General features: G+C 34.7%; 1 protein-coding gene across 5 annotated transcripts in view; it reads left to right on the top strand.

Annotated features, from left to right (window-relative positions):
• LOC111047133 overlaps window positions 1-18,844 on the top strand; it is a 68,285-nt gene that overhangs the window by 33,765 nt on the left and 15,676 nt on the right. For 2 of the 5 annotated variants that reach the window (XR_005570397.1, XM_039420374.1), the window contains one exon: window positions 8,754-9,212. The exons of the other annotated variants lie outside the window; for them this stretch is intronic. Coding sequence is in view for 1 of the 2 variants with exons in the window: in XM_039420374.1 (XP_039276308.1) it covers window position 8,754 (1 nt within the window). In the remaining variant the exon portion in view is untranslated. Of the gene's footprint in view, window positions 1-8,753; window positions 9,213-18,844 lie in introns of those variants that run through there. 5 annotated transcript variants of the gene reach the window in all.

An 18,844-nucleotide genomic window follows, 5' to 3' on the forward strand; every position in this document is an offset into this window, starting at 1 on the left:
ATGAGCATGATATATACTTTATTCATAGAAAATGAAGCAAATGCTCAACTTTATTCATATGGCCCAATGTGTTACCTTCATTGGAAGGGTTCAAAAGCAAAGTAGCTGGAATATGTATTAGTTTATACTCTTGCCATTATAGTATTAAGCATTGAAATGATTAGAATAAATAACTTTGAAACTGTAATATTAAGTTCAAAGCATTCAGTAATTCAAATTCGTTTAATTATCACTTCTTGATTAGTTTGAGGAGAAATAAGCACTCATTTCTAATCATTTAAGGCTCAAAAGCTCCGCTTTTGGAAACTTATTATTGGTTTCATTTCGCAGGTATTTTGATTTGAATTCTATCAAGATACTTAGAAAGATCATATTTCTAAGGAAAAACAATTTTTATCATTTGTTCGTTTTGATTTAAAGCGCATAAAGTTCAAATATTGGGGGAGATCCATCCTCAAAATTGTATGAATTAATTTGCGATCATTCATGTAATAGATCTGCCCCAAGATTTGAACTTTTGGCGCTCAATATATCAAAAAGTAAAAATGATAGAAGTTTTTCCTTTAAATTAGTCAAATCTACATAAATTGATAGTAAACTATTCGTAATTGAAAATGTACCAGTAAAAAGAATCGAAAAGCGTGGTGCACATCCTTGATTATTGTATACGGTGCCACTATTATGATGCTACATTCATTTTGTCTTGTAAGTTAAATCTGTTATACGGTACTCATAATTAACAGTCAAGTAAGCTTAGTCAACAAAATATTGGGTTTACTTCGTCTTGAATTGCTCAAGAAGTTTAATTCTTGGTTTACTTCAGTTCAGTTCAGTTCAGTTCAGTTTCAGTTCTTCGCCACAGTCAATTGACCGGGGAATTGTCAAGTTTTATTATTAATCTCAATATTATTTATTTTTAATATAAATAATCTAATTGTCAAATCTTAATAGTTTTTTTTCGCAAGTGCTGGAAAGTATGTTCCTCTGTGTATTCAGAAACTGCATAATATGGCCTTACAATCAAGTATTTTTTTAATTCTGAGACAAATAATTTTTTGCTCTCAATAGTTTTGAGATGTAGCGGGAGAAGGTTGAAGAATCGTGATCCTGTGCAAATTGGAGATCTTCGAAATTTATCTAGTCGGTGCCGAGTGATATTCATATTGGTCTTATTTCTTGTGTTGCAGCTATGTTGATTGCCTCTTAAAGGTGGATTTGAGTTTTTTGCTAGTATTATAGTTTCCAAGATGTATATAGATATTACTGTAAAAATTTTGTTTTCCAGAAACAGAGGCCTGCAGTGCTCAATTACATTCGTTTGAAAAATTGTTCTTATTGCCTTTTTTTGTATTCTAAGTATTTGGTCAAGACAGTTTTGGGGTGCAGCTCCCCAGGCAACAATCCCATATCGCAGGTGCGAAGTAAACAGCGAATAGTAAGCAGTTAGAGCCGTTTTTTCATCCGTAGTATTTCTTATTCGTCGTATCACATAAAGTGCTGAGGATAATTTCTTAGATAAGTAGTCGCAATGCTGTTTCCAGCTCAAGTTCTTATCGACCATCACACCAAGAAACTTAGTAGAGCCCACCGCCAGCATGCTGTCCTCTCTCAACTCCTCATCCTCTCTATTGCAGTTGTTTGGTGTGAAGTTGATGAGCGTTGTCTTTTTCTTGTTGATATTGAGTTTCAGACTATTGCAGATTGATGTGGCTTCTTCAAATGCTAGGCTAACTCCACTATTGTTTGCTTTCTGATTGGTAGGTAAAATAATGGTAGTATCGTCAGCAAAAAGGATGCACGTTTTGTTTTCTGTGAGTAGCTCTGGGAAATCATTAATATAAATAAGGAAAAAAAGAGGTCCTAAGATTGACCCCTGAGGTACTCCCCTAGTGACTTTCTTCATAGATGAGTGGATGTTTTGTAAGCTTGTTTCGTTCTGGTATAATATGTCCACGTATTGAAATCTCTCAGAGAAATAATTCTGGATCCAACGTAAGGCCAGTTCGCTTATGTTGAGCTGTCTGAGCTTAGAGATCAGTATATTTTGGTCAAGATTATCGAAAGCTTTTTGGAGGTCCAGAAATAGTCCTGATGCTATCCTTTTATCCTCCCAGATCTCATTTATTGTGCTGCATAAGTCGGCTATAGCTGTGTTAGTACTCCGCCCCTTCCTAAACCCATGTTGGAAACTTGTTATCAGTTTATTATTCTCCAGATGGTTGACTAACTGATCGTAAACTGTTCGTTCCAGAAGTTTTGATACAATGGGCAGGTTGGCTATCGGCCTATAATTGTTAGGATCTTGTTTGTCTCCCTTTTTGTGTGTGGGATGTACCTTGGCTATCTTTAATTTCGTGGGTAAGGCTGCTTGACTAAGAGAAGAATTTATAATATGTAATATGGGCTTGATTATTTCTTTTTTACAGTATCTTATCATCCTTCCCGATAACTCGTCAAATCCAGTTGAGTTATTTGATTTAAGTCTATTGAAAAGAATGTCCAAATGAGACTGTGTAATTCTTTTGAATGTTAAGAGAGCTGGTATGTTTTTGTTTGGAACTATTTGAGTACTATTCTGTTGGTTAGGATGAGGGTTTGGTGTTGTAAACTGTTCATTGAAAATATTACTGATCAAGTGTGGATCCATAATTTGATTGCCCTTGTCAACAAGGCTGATGTTTTTGGAATGACTGCACTGCTTGTTCCGCTCTTTATTTACATGTTTCCAAATTGCTTTCGTTTTATTATCAGACTGCATGATTTTGATTATGGCATGTTGTTTTCTTCTCTTTTTCACTTCCATATCATAGATTTGTTTAGATTCTTGGTACTTTATTTTATCATTAGTTGATCCTGTAAGTGTATATCTGTCTTGGTCTTGTTTTAAATGGGCTTTCAATTGGATAATTTTGCTGTCCCAAAATATGGCTTTCTTAGTTGTATTAATCTTTTTTGATATCCTGGGCATAATCTGGTCAAGAGAATTGCGCATTATCCTTAAAAAGTTGTTATATTTCATCTCAACAGAGGCTGGTGTGTATACTGATTCCCAGTTTGTTGATTTTAGTAGATTTTTTAAATCAGACAGTTTTGCATTTGAAGAATTTCGAGAGTATTGAAATGTTGGTTCCTGGGCTCTGTTCTTATTTTTTATTTTACATATTAAATGGTGATGATCGGATATAGCTGAGCTTTCTGCTAGAACGTGTATGTCTTCCTTCTGTATGTTTGTATAGCAGCCATCAATACTGGATGCTGTGCTCTGAGTTTTCCTTGTTATAGGAATGTCACAAATCCGGCACCCATATTCAATCAGTAAATTTTGCAGGTCTTTTACTCCTTGGTTGTCTGTTTTTAAAATATCAAAATTCGCATCCCCCAAAATAACAATATGATTATTTCTTGCTTGATGCTGTAGAAGATGGGCTAATTTTTCTAAGAATATAGCTGTTGTGCTAGCACTTGGGGACCGATAAGTTCCTATCAGAATGAGGTTACGAGATCCATATTTCAACTTCATTGCTACAGTTTCAAAGATTTGTCCAGCTGGCTCGCTTAAATCACCTAGTTTAATCTTTTCAATCTCCAAAGATATGTCATTTTTTACGAATAGTGCAATGCCACCCCACATTTTTTCTGACCGGCAGTACTCACTTAACAGTCTATATCCTTCAATATTTGTTATATTTAATTGCTCAAATCTCAAACCATGTTCCGAAATGATCAATATGTCTGGAGAATATTTGTCTATCTCGATAAGCAGTCTGTCTAGTTTACTTTGAAGTCCTCTTTGGATGTTGAGATGGAATATTGTTAATGGTCTATTATATCTAGGTGAGTTTTTTGTTATTCTATCATTCCTATTCTTATGGTCCTGCTTATTGTTTCTATGAGGATGAGTCTTTTGTCTGTCTATTGTATTTGCTTGATAATCTGCACAAGATTCACTGGCACTTATAAAAAATTATTTGATCTGATATTATATGATTCCAGATTTGAAACTCCAAAGCAGCCAATTTCTACACTATTTACTCTATTTACATGTGATTTACTAAGCCCAGTAACATCCTTATTGGTTCTTTTGCCAATAACGTGTCTTGTAATAAGTTTCCTCAACTTCTCTTTTCCACTAATCTTGTTCAAATGTAGGCCATGCCGAGTATAGTCTCCTCTTTCGAATTTCGCTAGGTCCAATATATCTATATCATCAGTACGAGATATTGCCCTGGTCAGCCATTCATTAAATTTCGTGACTTGAAAGTTCATTTGTGGTCTGTCATATCTACAGGGTACAGTACATATTGATAGATTCGTTCGTTTTGCAGTTTCAAAAACAGGTTGCAGGTCAATTTGAGTTTTATGTCTCGTGCACTCGTCGTCCATATCATTGGTTCCGGCCATTACCAAAACTCTGTCTTCAAAATCAAAGTCTTTTGTCATTTGAGCCAAGTCACGTGTTACTGCTTTGAAATTTCCGCCAGGTTTAGCAACCACTGTCACTTCAAAGTCATCATTTCGCAGATCGTTGTTCAGATCCCATCCCAGGTCCCTACCGTGACTGTCGGCCATCACCAACAATTTTCTCCTTCTTTTTTTCTTCTTATGAGTTTTCTTAGTTTCATTACAAACTCTATCAATTTTGTCGTCCGCCTCCGTGTTACCGCTCTGAAAGATTCTGAAAGAGTTATCTGTAGGTACTGTAATGAGATTTTGTTGTCGGCGCTGGGCTGTGCTGCCTGGTGAATAGAATGATTTTAGGTCTTTTATCTCTAGATCGAGTGTTTCTTTCTCATTTTTTAAAGTGGAGTTCTCAGCTTCCAGCACCTCTATACTAATCTTCATGCGATCAGTTACCTCCCTGCACTCTATTAGCTGCTTGTCCACCTCAATGCAATGGTTCAACGCATCATTCCATTGCTGTCTCAATACAGCCATCTGTTCAATCAAGTCTAGATTTTCTTTTTTCAATGAATCAATGCATGTTTTATTGTTTAAATTCAATTCATTCGATTCATTTGGACCAGGGTGGAGGGAAGAATTTAAATTTATCGGAGTGCTGCAATCAGTATCCGTCGGTACACCAGAAACGGAGGACAGAACATTATCCGTATCGTTGAGAGAATCGAAGTCGTCAACAATAGTTGTCTCTTCATTAAGAGAGTCTTCGCCGATATAATCGGATCTGTTGTCAGGAGGGGGGTGATTATGTGAGATTGACTGACTCATTTCTACTATCTTTGTTATTTCCCCGTCTGTTTTCAAAGCAGCCTTACATTTTTTGTTAAACAACGCCATTGGCGTAAACCAGCAGCATTAATATTTGTAAACCTGTAAGTAAAATAGCGAAAAGTCAACTTAGGGTTTCCCTTATTAGTTCTCCCTATTATGAAATCCTCCATTGCAATCCTCTCTTGTAATCAGAGTATCAATAGTAAACCTCAATTAGGTATGTCCTGAGATTTAGTAGAAAAGAATATGAATAAATAACTTACAAATATGCTCTATTTAGGATAGAGAGAGAAAAAAAATAGTATGATTGGATTCAAGTGTTAGTAATGTAATATTGATAGAGGAATTAAATTAGAATTAGAAACATCCATACAGACGATTAATTAGGATTATATTTGACAGGATTAATAGTAATTATTGTAATAGTGATGTAATTAAAATTACATGTAATGTGTTATTCACAATAAATATAAAGCAGTATGTGGGTGAAAAATAATGCAAGGAGTCTTCAGAATAAATACATGGAAGATGAGTTAGAGATATAACTTTTACAGATACCCAATAACAGAAAGTTATATTCAAGTTATAATGTATACGTAAGTTATATTAAAGTCCAATTTATTCTGTCTATGTAACAGAAAGTTATATTAAAGTACAATGTATTCTGTCTATGTAACAGAAAGTTACATCAAAGTTATGTTAAATATTACAGAAAGTAATATTCTGATACAGAAAGTGATATTCTGTGATAAAAACGTTTGAGAATTTATTCTGTCTGGTCAATAATAGTGAAAGTTACAACTGATATCAGTCTGCACGGCGTCAGGAATCAAGATAGCAAGTTAAAGTTACGATTTTTTATAGAGGTTAGAGATGCCGGTTTATCTCTTGTTTTGGGACTCTATCACACGATAAGCTCCAGAGTCAACGTCGACAATCAGAGATAAACGCTAGCTAGGAAAGAGACACTCAAAAACACGAAACGGTAGTACTGTACTATATTGTAGCTTGATGTTGAAAGGAAACGATAAGAAATTAATTTACTCGTATTCTTTTATAGAAATCTTTGAAGAGTTCGTACCGTAGAGTATGTATAGAACTTTTCAGCTAAAATATCCTAGTTCAAGCAAACACCGAGATTTAGTCTGCCCCTCACTGAGAACCAAGTTACTGTTAATTAATGTGGCCCTTTTGATTCCAACAAATAAATATCGGGCGTATCCCGTCCGCCTCCGGGACAAGCCCGAAAAATGCCCAGAGCAAGGCTGCACAGAGTTTACAAATAATATACCCCTGTACACCGCTTACAAGGACAAGTGGAACACAAAAGAATGTATGTTTGCCACTTAGAATATCGAAAAAGTCTCTGAAATACGTAATTGTTGTTTGAAAAGTTATTGAGTAATTAATTAGTTGATTCGTTGTGAGAAGCAGATCAGTAACTAATCCAAATCCCAATGGAATTACAATTTATTAAAAACTTATCAATCAGCCTAACTGAATTGTTCAACTGTTTGAGATGATAAAGAAATAAAATTTGGAGTGTGAATCACCAGAGATCTATTGAAGAATAATCACTAGAAACTCTTCACGTATTGTAACAGTCTATTAACAAATTTTCTAGATGAGCTGAGGTTCAGAAAAATATTTACAGATTGTTTAATTGCAGCTTATTATCTTCGTAAACGAAAGATCAAAAGACGTAGATGTCAAGTTCACCCGATGGTCACTGAAAGAGCATTTCAAAGGGAATTTAGTACCATTATATACATCATTTTGCTTGGGGATAAAGATATAATGTTTAACTACCTCAGAATGTCCATCAGAAATTTTGATGAGTTATTTCGAGCTAGTATCATCATTGGGAATACTTGCAGTCATTTTAAGCTACGGATTAAATAAATGTAGATAATATTAATAATATATGATTTTTCCAATAAAAAATTTAGAAATGATTGAAGAAATGTATAGAAAAGCTCTGATTTCGAATATGACACTATTAATTGAATTCGTTCATTATGCTATTCAATATCAGCTGATTGTCGGGCAGAGGTTTCAGCACATTGGTTATATTGCGATCGGGCTACTGATCAGTACAGCTCAGAAAGCTTCTATTTGCTTCAATAACGCGTCAGTCGACCGATGGAACGGATGCGCACGAGCTCGATCGATGGTCTTCGTACGCAGTGTAAAACGCATGGTCCTAACCGTGCGCATGCGTGCCGTCAGTCCTGCTCTATACGGATACATGGAATATCTATGGAAAAGACTGACGGTCGGTCAAGCTCTGTAACCGGCCTTAAACCCAAAAATAAAAAAATAAAGAACATACTGGAATGTTCGCTCTTTCAAAATTTCATTAGTATGTGAATATTTCATTTTTTGTGATAATAATAATAATAATAATAATATCGAGTAACCTGGCTGGCTCAGGTCTGGTGTCAGAGTTTTCAGGTCGCAGCTGATCAATTTCAGGGCCTCTGACATGACCTAACGACTGCTTTTTAGGCAGCCGGGACCGACGGCTTAACGTGTCCATCCGAAACACGGGTGATAATTTGTGATAATAATGTACAATATTCTTTCTACGAGGGTTTGGTTTTGAAGCATCTAAATTTGAAAATATTTTATGGCTGAGAATTTTGTGAAGTGAAGAACTACAAGATTTGACATATTTTGGAGTATGTGTAACCTTATCTAAATTTGGGAGTGGAACAGCATAGGGTTACCTTATTTTTCCTCTTCCTATCATTTTGATGATATACTTATTATGATAAAGAATAAAGAGGGGGACGCTTTGCTTTAATCGAATCAGTAAAATCGATAGTATTTAATTCCAGTATCAATACTATCTAACTAACCCAACTCGATTCATCGATATAGGTGATCACTGGTTCAAGTAAAGTCTAGCCAAATTATATTAAACATTGATGTAATTTGTGAGCTATTTACACTGCTTTTTTGAATGGATGATTTATTGATTATGATTGTCAAATGTGATTGAAATTGATAACTATAAACTATTTCAATGCAATTTTATATATTCCCATGGCTTCTTGGGCAGAGAAATATTCCCCAATCATAAGTTCCTTCCCAATGGGAACATTCCCGACTTACATTACTACCCTCAAAAATTAGCACTGACTACCCTGGAAATCTCCCCATCTGCCCACTACACCCGGATCCATGCCTACACTCACCTCTCCCCCCATCTTCTATCTTCCTCATTTTGTTCAAGCAAATCAGTCTTAGCGCAAAACGCCTATAATATATTCCAATGCAAACAGAAGAGATGTAGCACTTAGTCCATTCTGTTTCCATTGGACCATATTTTTATATAGAGGTGGGAGAATCCTCTATGCCACGTTGGTGTGAACTGTAAGTAGAAGTATATTACAAAATATTTATTCTACCACTCCTACCCATCACTCGAACTTGAAAATTTTAAATGTTATTTTCAAATTTCACCAACTTATTTTTTATCATTCGATCAATCAATAATTCGTTTGTTCTTTCTCTTTCAGATACCAAAACATATTACACAATTTAGATGGACAGATAGAAAGTGTGAACATCAAAAGCCATCGTGTGTGTTTCCCAGTTTCCATTCTGCATCTAACAATAGTAACCGAACATCCAACATCATAACTTTATTATATCATCTAGTTAATTTTGATATCACATTAACTATAAAGCTTTCCTCATAATATACAAGAAATTAATACATTGCCGAGATTGTCAAAGATGTGAATTTTCAATGTGCTTTGATGCAAATTATTTCAAAAAACTAATTTCATGGTTAGCTATGCATAAATTAATAGGCATGATGCTCATTCTTTACTGAATCGAAATAAGCTGTTATAACTTTGTCAACTATTAATTTGGTTTTCAATAAACTAGTTATGATCAGATGCCTTATTAATAAATGCAAAATTCATGTAGCTTATGTAGCTTTTCTGCAATAAACTAAAATTACTCAATAATTAAGTTGTTTAAGTTAGGCCACATTCACACCAGAGTTGTCAACTGAGTTCTCAACAATGAGACAATTTCTAGATATCCTTGTTTTAAACAAAAAGTTTAGTTTCCTAACCAGTATGAGAAACACTGAAAAAGTTGTGAACAAAATCTTCTACCTCTACAAGTCCACGCAGACTATACAGTCTCTTTTAGGCTAATTCTTTGACAACTAGTACTCTACTCTGTTGCTCTACAAAAGAACATCAACTTTATGTTGAAAACTGTTCATGTACCAAATTTTTTTGTTGACAACTTTGGTGTAAATGCAGCAGCTTCAGCATTTATCCTTATCCATTAAATTATATTGTTGTTCTAGAGTATACTCTTCACTTTTAATTAGCCTATGTCGCACCTGGCTATTCCATTATCTGCGAGCGAAATAGTAACAACTATCAACAGTATATAGCTGGCTTTTAGAATTCCACTAGCTTCAAAAGTTGAACATGTCAACAATTCATTCGGGCCTCTGAGACAAGTACGCAGGTAATGAATAATTGAATATCACATTAACTGTTTTGTTAGAAGCTATACAAGCATCGTTTGTCAGGTGTGACACATGGGCTTAACTTTATAAGGCTTGCAATGATGATTCTAATCTGAAACAAATAATAGCTATAATACTTTGAAATCATTAAAAAATATTATTTTCCACAGAATAGGCAATGTCGTTATTGTTAGTCACTTTAGGTACGCCTGTATTTCTAATTTTAATTTTTGTAAAATCTCAAATTGATTTTTTCTTCATTCATATGCAATATATACCGGTAATCTTCTATTCCATCTTACATTACATTAATTCCAAAAAAGTTGGCATAATATTATTATATTAAATTGATGGTTAGCTGTCACAGGAGAATAGAAAGGCTATTATATCTATGAACTCAGTACGGTAACCAATAACGAATAATAATTTGTCTATTGATGAAAAAATATTTTATAAAATAGGAATATCCAATGTAAGTTAACCTTCCTGCAGTCGCGCTGTTGTAAAAAGTACAACAGTGTCAGTTTTTTTGCTGCACAAAGCTATTGAATGGAGTGGTGTCAGTGAATGAGTCACCTATGTATTCCAAAACTTCCTCCCCATCACTCCACTGAGTTGCAGTATCAACCGAGCAATGATTCAGTCTTTAGGTGCCCTTTAGTCGCGACAGTTCATAAGTATAGTGCATACGATAAACAGTGCATAGGGAGAAAGACTGCCAAAGAACCAATAACACAGCAGAATTGTTGGCTTTGCTTGGTGTACCTTATTGGGCTACGAAAAGGTAATCATGCAAATATTCATAGGCGTAATATAATTCAATTTATTTCACCAAAACACAGAAAACAGTACAAAGATGTGACAATCAGAAAAAAAAATTATTATTCTAAATATCTATATCTATCTGCAAAGATGGGGCGGAGCTCCTGAAATTTTTACAGATATGGGACTTGTGGCAGTTGATAGAGCTTATCGATGACTATTTCAGGTATAACTTTAATCAAAATCGTTGGAGCCGTTTTCGAGAAAATCGCGAAAAACCCTGTTTTTGACAACATTTTAGCCGCCATCTTGAATCGCATTTGATCGAAATTGTTCGTGTCGGATCCTTATATTGTAAGGGCCTTACGTTCCAAATTTCAAGTCATTCCGTTAATTGGGAGATGAGATATGGTGTACACAGACGCACATACACTCATACACACACACACACACATACAGACCAATACCCAAAAACCACTTTTTTGGACTCAGGGGACCTTGAAACGTATAGAAATCTAGAAATTGGGGTACCTTAATTTTTTTCGGAAAGCAATACTTTCCTTACCTATGGTAATAGGACAAGGAAAGTAAAATAGAATGTTGTAAAAATTACAACATGCGACTGCTGGTGTGATTAGCTCGAGTAGGGCGCGACTTCCGGAAGGTTAATGGTACTATTACTTGATTTCTATATTAAGGCATTTATCTCAATTATTATGAAAATTTATTATTCAAATCATCATAAAACTATTTTTTCTTGACAAATAAAATATTATTGATTATTTAAAACAAGTCACCAGAATCTTAGATTCAAATATTGATTACCAAACAATATTAGGTACGGTATTTGCAATTAGAAATTTAGATCTCTCAACATTTATGGGAAGTTGAAGTGCAGTGATGGTTTTTCTTCTTGAGTATACCATTGGACATTTAATTAATAAATATATCTATCAACAAGCATTTCAGACAAAACATAAAGTTTTTGTTGGACTTGAATAGAGTTTCTAATTAGAGCTTTCAAAATTATTATACCGTATTCAGTCTATTTCTCATTCTTCTACTACTAGGTTGGTACGTTATTAGGGCCAGATCATATTTTATTTATCACAAGAACAATATGACGCGTTTCTTCTAGGCGCCAATCAAAGAGCTCACTGCCATGCCGACTCTAAAAACGCTTAATTTAGTCTTTTGATAAGAATGACCGATAACGTTGAACTTGTTCAAACAGCCAAGCCATCTACTCGTATTATATTACTCGTATGCTACTAATTTATGAGTTTACGGTACTAATGACATTGCACACTTACTAACAAGATTACCAGGTAGCCGAAGTTTAATAAAGTAGAATAAAATCCTCTATTCGTTAAGTTTTCCATAAACTTGCTTATATACATTGTTGACCGCCAACACAAATCTCATTACCGGGAGTCTTTATAAATTCGATGGATTCATCAATAGACTAATTATTATTTAGTGACAAAATCTCAGGAGTGCCAGTTGGGCGTAGCATGCACCGTCATACTGGCACTCTCAAGATTTTGTGTCTACTATCGATCAGAGAGATACTATTCTCCAAACTCTAGTTTGTGTCTACTAGTTAGAGAGATACCACTCTCCAAACTCTAGTTTGTGTCCACTATCTATTATCAGATTAGATTTCTTTATTTATGAATGTTACAATAATTACTGGCTTATACACTAATTTACATTAAATGACGGTGATGCTCATTATTCAACGAATTTGACAAAGTATAAAAAATTGATCAATAAAAATAAATATTAAATGCAATTAGAATAACAATAATATAAAATTGTAATGTAACTTCATAAATCGGCGGTGTTTCAACAAATAATTGTCGATTCTCTAAAAAGGATATAAAATAATAGCCTTCCCATAAATACACGACCGGGTTGTGATGGAATAAAGCTGTTGGGAGTATTATAACATGTGAATATATGATTTGAATCTAGAATTATGGGATTAATGAATAAGGTGGATGATATTAGAATGAGTAATAGTGAATACAATATTGCTCCAATGATTCAAAATAGATAAATGAAACAAACGTTATAGGGTGGGATTTAATTAAGATTTTAGAAATTAATTAAGTAATAATGACGATATGCAATACTGAAGAACAGAAAATGTTGAGAACAGAAGCTTTCCACCCTGTATATGTATTCGCAGTGGACAAACACTAGTATTATTAGCACATTGTTGTAGAATATTTCCAAAGCTTCAAAATGACATCTGGTTGGAGGCTGTAAGTCCATATTTTACGGCTGGAGCATCATCGGAAAAAGAGTAAAAGAGTACTTTTTGCAGCGGAAAACACACTTTTTCCACCAAATGCCAATCCCAACAATTAGAAAACCTTGTAACTCATTACCCCTTGAAGGTACAGACCTGAAAATGGTATCAATCTCTTCGTAAAGATGTATGGGAATAGATTATCCATGATGGCAGCCAAAAATCTGATTTCAAGAGTTTGAAGTTAAATTCACCATAGTAAAAGTTGGCGGAATTGGATAAATCTTTTGGATATTGTAGTATGATTGTATTGAAGCTTCCAGATGACTTAATTGATCGTCCTCGACATTACTAGAATTAAAGATGATTTCTTAAAAATTGACATATTTTCCACCATCTTGTTTTTTTTATGATGACTAACATTTTTAAGATTGCCATCATGGATAATCTATTTCTACACATCATTATATAGAGATTGATACCATTCCCAAGTATGTACCTTCAAAGAGTCATGAGTTACACGGTTTTCTAATTGTCGAGATTGTCATTTGGTGGAAAAAGCGTGTTTTCCGCTGCAAACAGTACTTTGTACTCTTTTTCCGATGACGCTCCAGCCGTAAAATATGGACTTGCAGCCTCCAACCAGATGTCATTTTTAAGCTTTGAAAATATTCCACAACAATGTGCCAATAATACTAGTGTTTGTCTACTGCAAATACATATACAGAGTTGAAAGTGAAAAATTGTCCCCGAAAAATGTATGTTTCAAGTTTTTGAAGTTGAATAAATAATTGAAAGAGTGGTTGAAATGAGATGATTCTTCCGAACATCATTGTTTGGTTAATTCTAAACACTTTGGTGGTAAAAACAATCCGATATCTCTCACAATAACTGAATAACAAAAGATGTAAAAATTTCTGTCAATAATGACCGCAATCTTGTATTTTTCAATGATGTCGAATATTTTCGTTGTTACCATCATCAATATTCTTATTCGTCTTGTTGTAACAAGGAGATTGAGACCATTTGCAAGTCTCTATCTTTAAGTAGACATGAAAAAATCGATTTTATAGTTCTAGCTTGTTACTTCATGCATATGGAAAAACGCACAAGAAATCATGCAGGATTTTCTTTGGAGGGCGCTGGAGAACTCATTTTTCGACGTACAGCGCACGAAGATATTATCGTTTCAAAGTTGAAAAAACGCTCTAAATTTCAAAGATTGAAAATTTCTTCGTATTTTTTGTATATGGAATATGGGCTTAAGTACACTCAACAATAAATTTTCCATTTTTTGACCGAATTTGACTTATGATGCATGATTTTAGACCGCCTTGAAAAGCCGAGAATGAGGTGTAGTACGATGAAATCTGAGCATTGTGTCAAAAGTTAAAAGTGATTGAAATTTTTATCCTTAAGGTGTCCTTAAGCGCGCCTCTCCACTAGGAAATACTGAAATGCATCTAACGGGTGATTCACATAGATCATAATATCATAAACTTATGTCATTTTGCGAAATATTAATGTGAGGACAATGTAGTTGGTGATGATGGTTGAAGCTGAAAATTAGGTGTTTTTCACAATACAAGGAGCATTGTTGTCAGGTGTACCTGGAAATATTTATGAGATAGAGCGCTCTACCTGATCTCAGATTGTAGAGCACAAAAATACGCCCAGAGGGATTTTGAATTATACATCTAAATGGTCATAATCGTAAGATATTGTTGATCAAAAACTAAAATTCATCGAAATTGATTTTTTTCTTCAAATTTCACTCATTTTTGAAAAATCAAAACTCAGTACTCATTGGAGATAAAGAGTTCCGAATGATCTCATTTTATACAGAATTTCATAATCTAAAAAAAGGCAAGAGAACATTTTTCTGTCCGATTACGAAATTTGGCAGAAATAGCTGAAAACTGGAAAATGAGCCGAAAATATGAGGTTTTTGGGCCACTCTGTATCTAGCACAAGGAAATTTTGCATGAAGAAATTGGTTCTGGACTTCTCTTATGTACCCAAATAATATATTAAAAAATCAGAACTACAATATAAATTGCATGCACCAATGTATATAGTGACGACTTAACAGAATAGATCTTGTAGACTTTATAAATGAGCTTCAAAGATACAGTAAAAAGGGCGACCATATAAGCTATAAAGCTACCTGAATTGTGAATATTGTTCTAAACAGGGAGGGATTGCAGAAACTACAAAATGGAATTAGTCAAGGGCTTCCAGCGAGTGATTAGTTCTATAGATGTGTAGTCCATCTGACATGGGTCAATGGAATTTTCGTATTGTTATTTAGGACGTTGACTGATTTATTCTTTAGCGCTCTTTTACTCTACTCTCTTTCACTCATTCTCTCACACACTCTCTCTCATCCTCTCTCTCTCTCTCTCTCATTCACACCCTCCTCCTCACTCCCTCTCTCTCATTCTTCCTCTCTCACACACACACACACAAATTAATACACCAATGCTTAGGCACACACTATACGTACTAAACGGGCTTTAGGGTTGAGTGGCAGAGAGGAACATGAGTCCTAACTCCGCCCTAATAAAGGCAATTAATAATCAATCAATCAATATCTCACTCACTCACTAACTCTCTCTCTCTTTGATAGAGAGTTAGTGGGAAGGATATTTTGAATATTCTTTCCAAAGAATGGACATTGATGTGTCCAAAGCTCCGCCAATTTATGTAGATGCATAACAATATGATTATTATCTATAGTTATTATATTACAAATTGCTTTTTCATATCATATACAGTTCAATAATTATTTTCTCAGTCTATATTATGTAATTCATCTATAATTTTGCTGTATTGTAAGCTATTGTATATAAGTGTATAAGCCAGTATATATTGTAATCTACATAAATAAAGTACTAAATCAAATCAAATCTCTCTATTTGTTTAAATCAAGGCTTCTGTCATCATTAATAAATGATACATCAGCATAAGGTCACCAGCTTGGTAAGGTTTGGTGCATTCATGCTCTCATTTCATTCATAGATTCATATCATCACTCTTCTTTTTTATTTAAAGTCTGATCACAATGTTTTGTAATAGGACAGTAGGAATTCTTTATGAAGAAACGACTGAAGAAACAGAAACAAACCAACTTAAAAATCAGAATGAGTTGGTTGATGAATCTGTAAAGTCTGACAAAGCATTTATTGTAACGGTTCCACTTGTTACTCTTTCCGCTACTACGTAGACATCATGTCGTCATTTTCCGTCTGCGCTGTCCGGTGACATCACAGTCACGGTTCTACGGCACTGCTATAACCAAGTTGGTTTCCTATATTATTCGTCGTGTTATTTGTCGTTTCAATTTTAATATTTGTACTATTCGATTTTTTGGAATTTATTTTGTCTTTAGGCATCTTACTTTCTAGATATTTGCTACTTTTTCACCAAACGTTTGTAAACGTCTTATGTACATGGCTGACATTTCCGCTTTCCTTTTGTTGCTAGAGCGTCGGTCTGTCTTCTTGTCTTTCAATGGTTCCTAGTCGAGAGTGCACTTATGCTCCCGGTCTAAACTTTTCATCCAAATTCATCTAGTTTACAGAACGTTTTTTAAAAGTGAATTATTCTTTCAAATTAATTCGTTTATTCTATTCTTCAATTGTGATTCAATTATTCATCGATTTCTTCACATATCTACGCTGATAAACTTTGTCAAGTTCACAACCTCGTGTGGGCATCAATTGCCATTTTTCTAACAATTGGCTTCACCTCTTGAAACTCAAACTTTCAAGTTCATCATCTCTACCGTTTGGAAATCAATCTAAAAATTCCACAACTTGAAAGTCGGATTATTCGTTTGGAATTCTACATGTTCCTGCTCACACTTCCTCTGGGGGATTTGCCTGCTGTGGTGGACGCTTCCATTCTTGTCATCGCATGGCCAGTTCACATCGTCGCTTGCTGATGTCCTGTTCTTTTGGGTACTGCAGATTCCTTGCCTGTCTGCCTGGCTGTATCTCTTCTTCAAAATTTTATTCAGGTTACGTAAATCGTTCTATTCAATTTTCATTTATGCATGTATTACATTAATTGTTCTATTGATGTCTATCTTGACATTCAATTCATTGAAGGCCCATGTTGCCTGTATTCAACTTGGACAATTTTTACATTGTATTTAATAGCTACCCTTAGCTCTCAAGTGTCAATTTTAGGCCACTGTCGCCTATTAATCATTCTATTGATGTCTATCTTGACATTCGATTCATTGAAGGCCCATGTCGCCTGTATTTAACTTGGACAATTTTTACATTGTATTTAATAGCTACCCTTAGCTCTCAAGTGTCAATTTTAGGCCACTGACACCTATTAATCGTTCTATTGATGTCTATCTTGACATTCAATTCTTTGAAGGCCCATGTCGCCTGTATTTAACTTGGACAATTTTTACATTGTATTTAATAGCTACCCTTAGCTCTTAAGTGTCAATTTTAGGCCACTGACGCCTATTAATCATTCTATTGATGTCTATCTTGACATTCAATTCATTGAAGGCCCATGTCGCCTGTATTTAACTTGGACAATCTTTACATTATATTTAATAGCTACCCTTAGCTCTTAAGTGTCATTTTTAAGGCCACTGACGCCTATTAATTGTTCTATTGATGTCTATCTTGACATTCAATTCACTGAGGCCACCGACGCCCATTAATTGTTCTATTGATGTCTAACTTGACATTTAATTTACTGAAGGCCTATGCTGCCTATATTACTTTATTCTATTTGTTGAGCACTATCTACAGCTCATTGTCATTTATTACTATTCCTTTTGTAAATCATTAAGATTGATTTTTGCAGCATTAACTTTTTCATTATAGCACTCAATTTATATTCACAATTCAGGTATCATTAATAATATCTTTTTGATTATTGTCAGGCTTCAATGGTCATTAATGTCATTGACCTAATTTCATTTAAATTTTGTATTTCTCCAACGTTTTTTATCACATGTTGTAATTATCCCAAGATTTTTTGACTCAATCTACTTACAATTGTTTTTGTATGTGGCCATCTGCCTATTATTATTTTATTATTATTAAATCTCATCTTGTTGACTCATTTGGTCTTTTATTGGTGTACTTACCACACTTCAAGCTATCAGTATTTTTATGCACAGAATTCAAAGATTTATTTGTAGGTATTAATACCAACTATCATCCACAGTCCACTGCCCTGACTTTGGATTCTGCCATAAAAATTGGTCCTCCAGCCCGTTCATTTTTGATCCAGTGTTTACCTAGGATAATTGTTAATTGGACCGATTGGATAAAAATTGGTCCTCCAGCCCGTTCATTTTTGATCCAGTGTTTACCTAGGATAATTGTTAATTGGACCAATTGGATAAAAATTGGTCCTCCAGCCCGTTAATTTTTGATCCAGTGTTTACCTAGGACAATTGTTAATTTTTATTACCCATTTCTTGGTCCATTGAACCTTAGGGTTTCAGTGACCGTGTGCCTAATAGTCTAGCTTGACGCCAATGATTAGGTCCCACACTAGAGTATATTTTATTCCATTGTACGTTTGTATGTTTGTATTGTTTAATATTAAGCATTCACACACTTGTTTCAAATTTTCAGTACTGGCTGCAACTCAAAGCACGCTGCGACGTGTATGCACCAGCTATCAACTATCTTGTACCCTGAGAGACTGAACCGCACTGAACTGGTCACAGATGGCTATTGTGCATTGAGAAAACAACACACAGCAAACTACACCGCCTTGCGAGCTCGCTACTTGACTTGCCGCACAGCAAGCTTGATACAACTTGCCTCAAACACACAGGCGTGCCTCTCTGCGTACTGGACCAGCGCCCAAAGTTGCTTATTGGCGCAGCAATCTCATTTCTACATTGCAGTATCGTTTCGTTCACTCAGGTTTTTCTGTTAATTTTTAAGCATGTCCGATCATGAGGAAGATTCACTTCCTGAGCCTTCTGCTCTTTTCAATGCAAGAGACAATTTACACCAGGAAATAGATTGGTTCATAACCAGCTATAACAATTATGTTGTGGACACTGAAGCCACTTATTATCAATTGTTGAGTGTCAAAAA

The sequence above is a fragment of the Nilaparvata lugens genome, chromosome 2 (assembly GCF_014356525.2).
Source record: "Nilaparvata lugens isolate BPH chromosome 2, ASM1435652v1, whole genome shotgun sequence".
In the NCBI taxonomy this organism is placed as follows: Eukaryota; Metazoa; Arthropoda; class Insecta; order Hemiptera; family Delphacidae; genus Nilaparvata; species Nilaparvata lugens.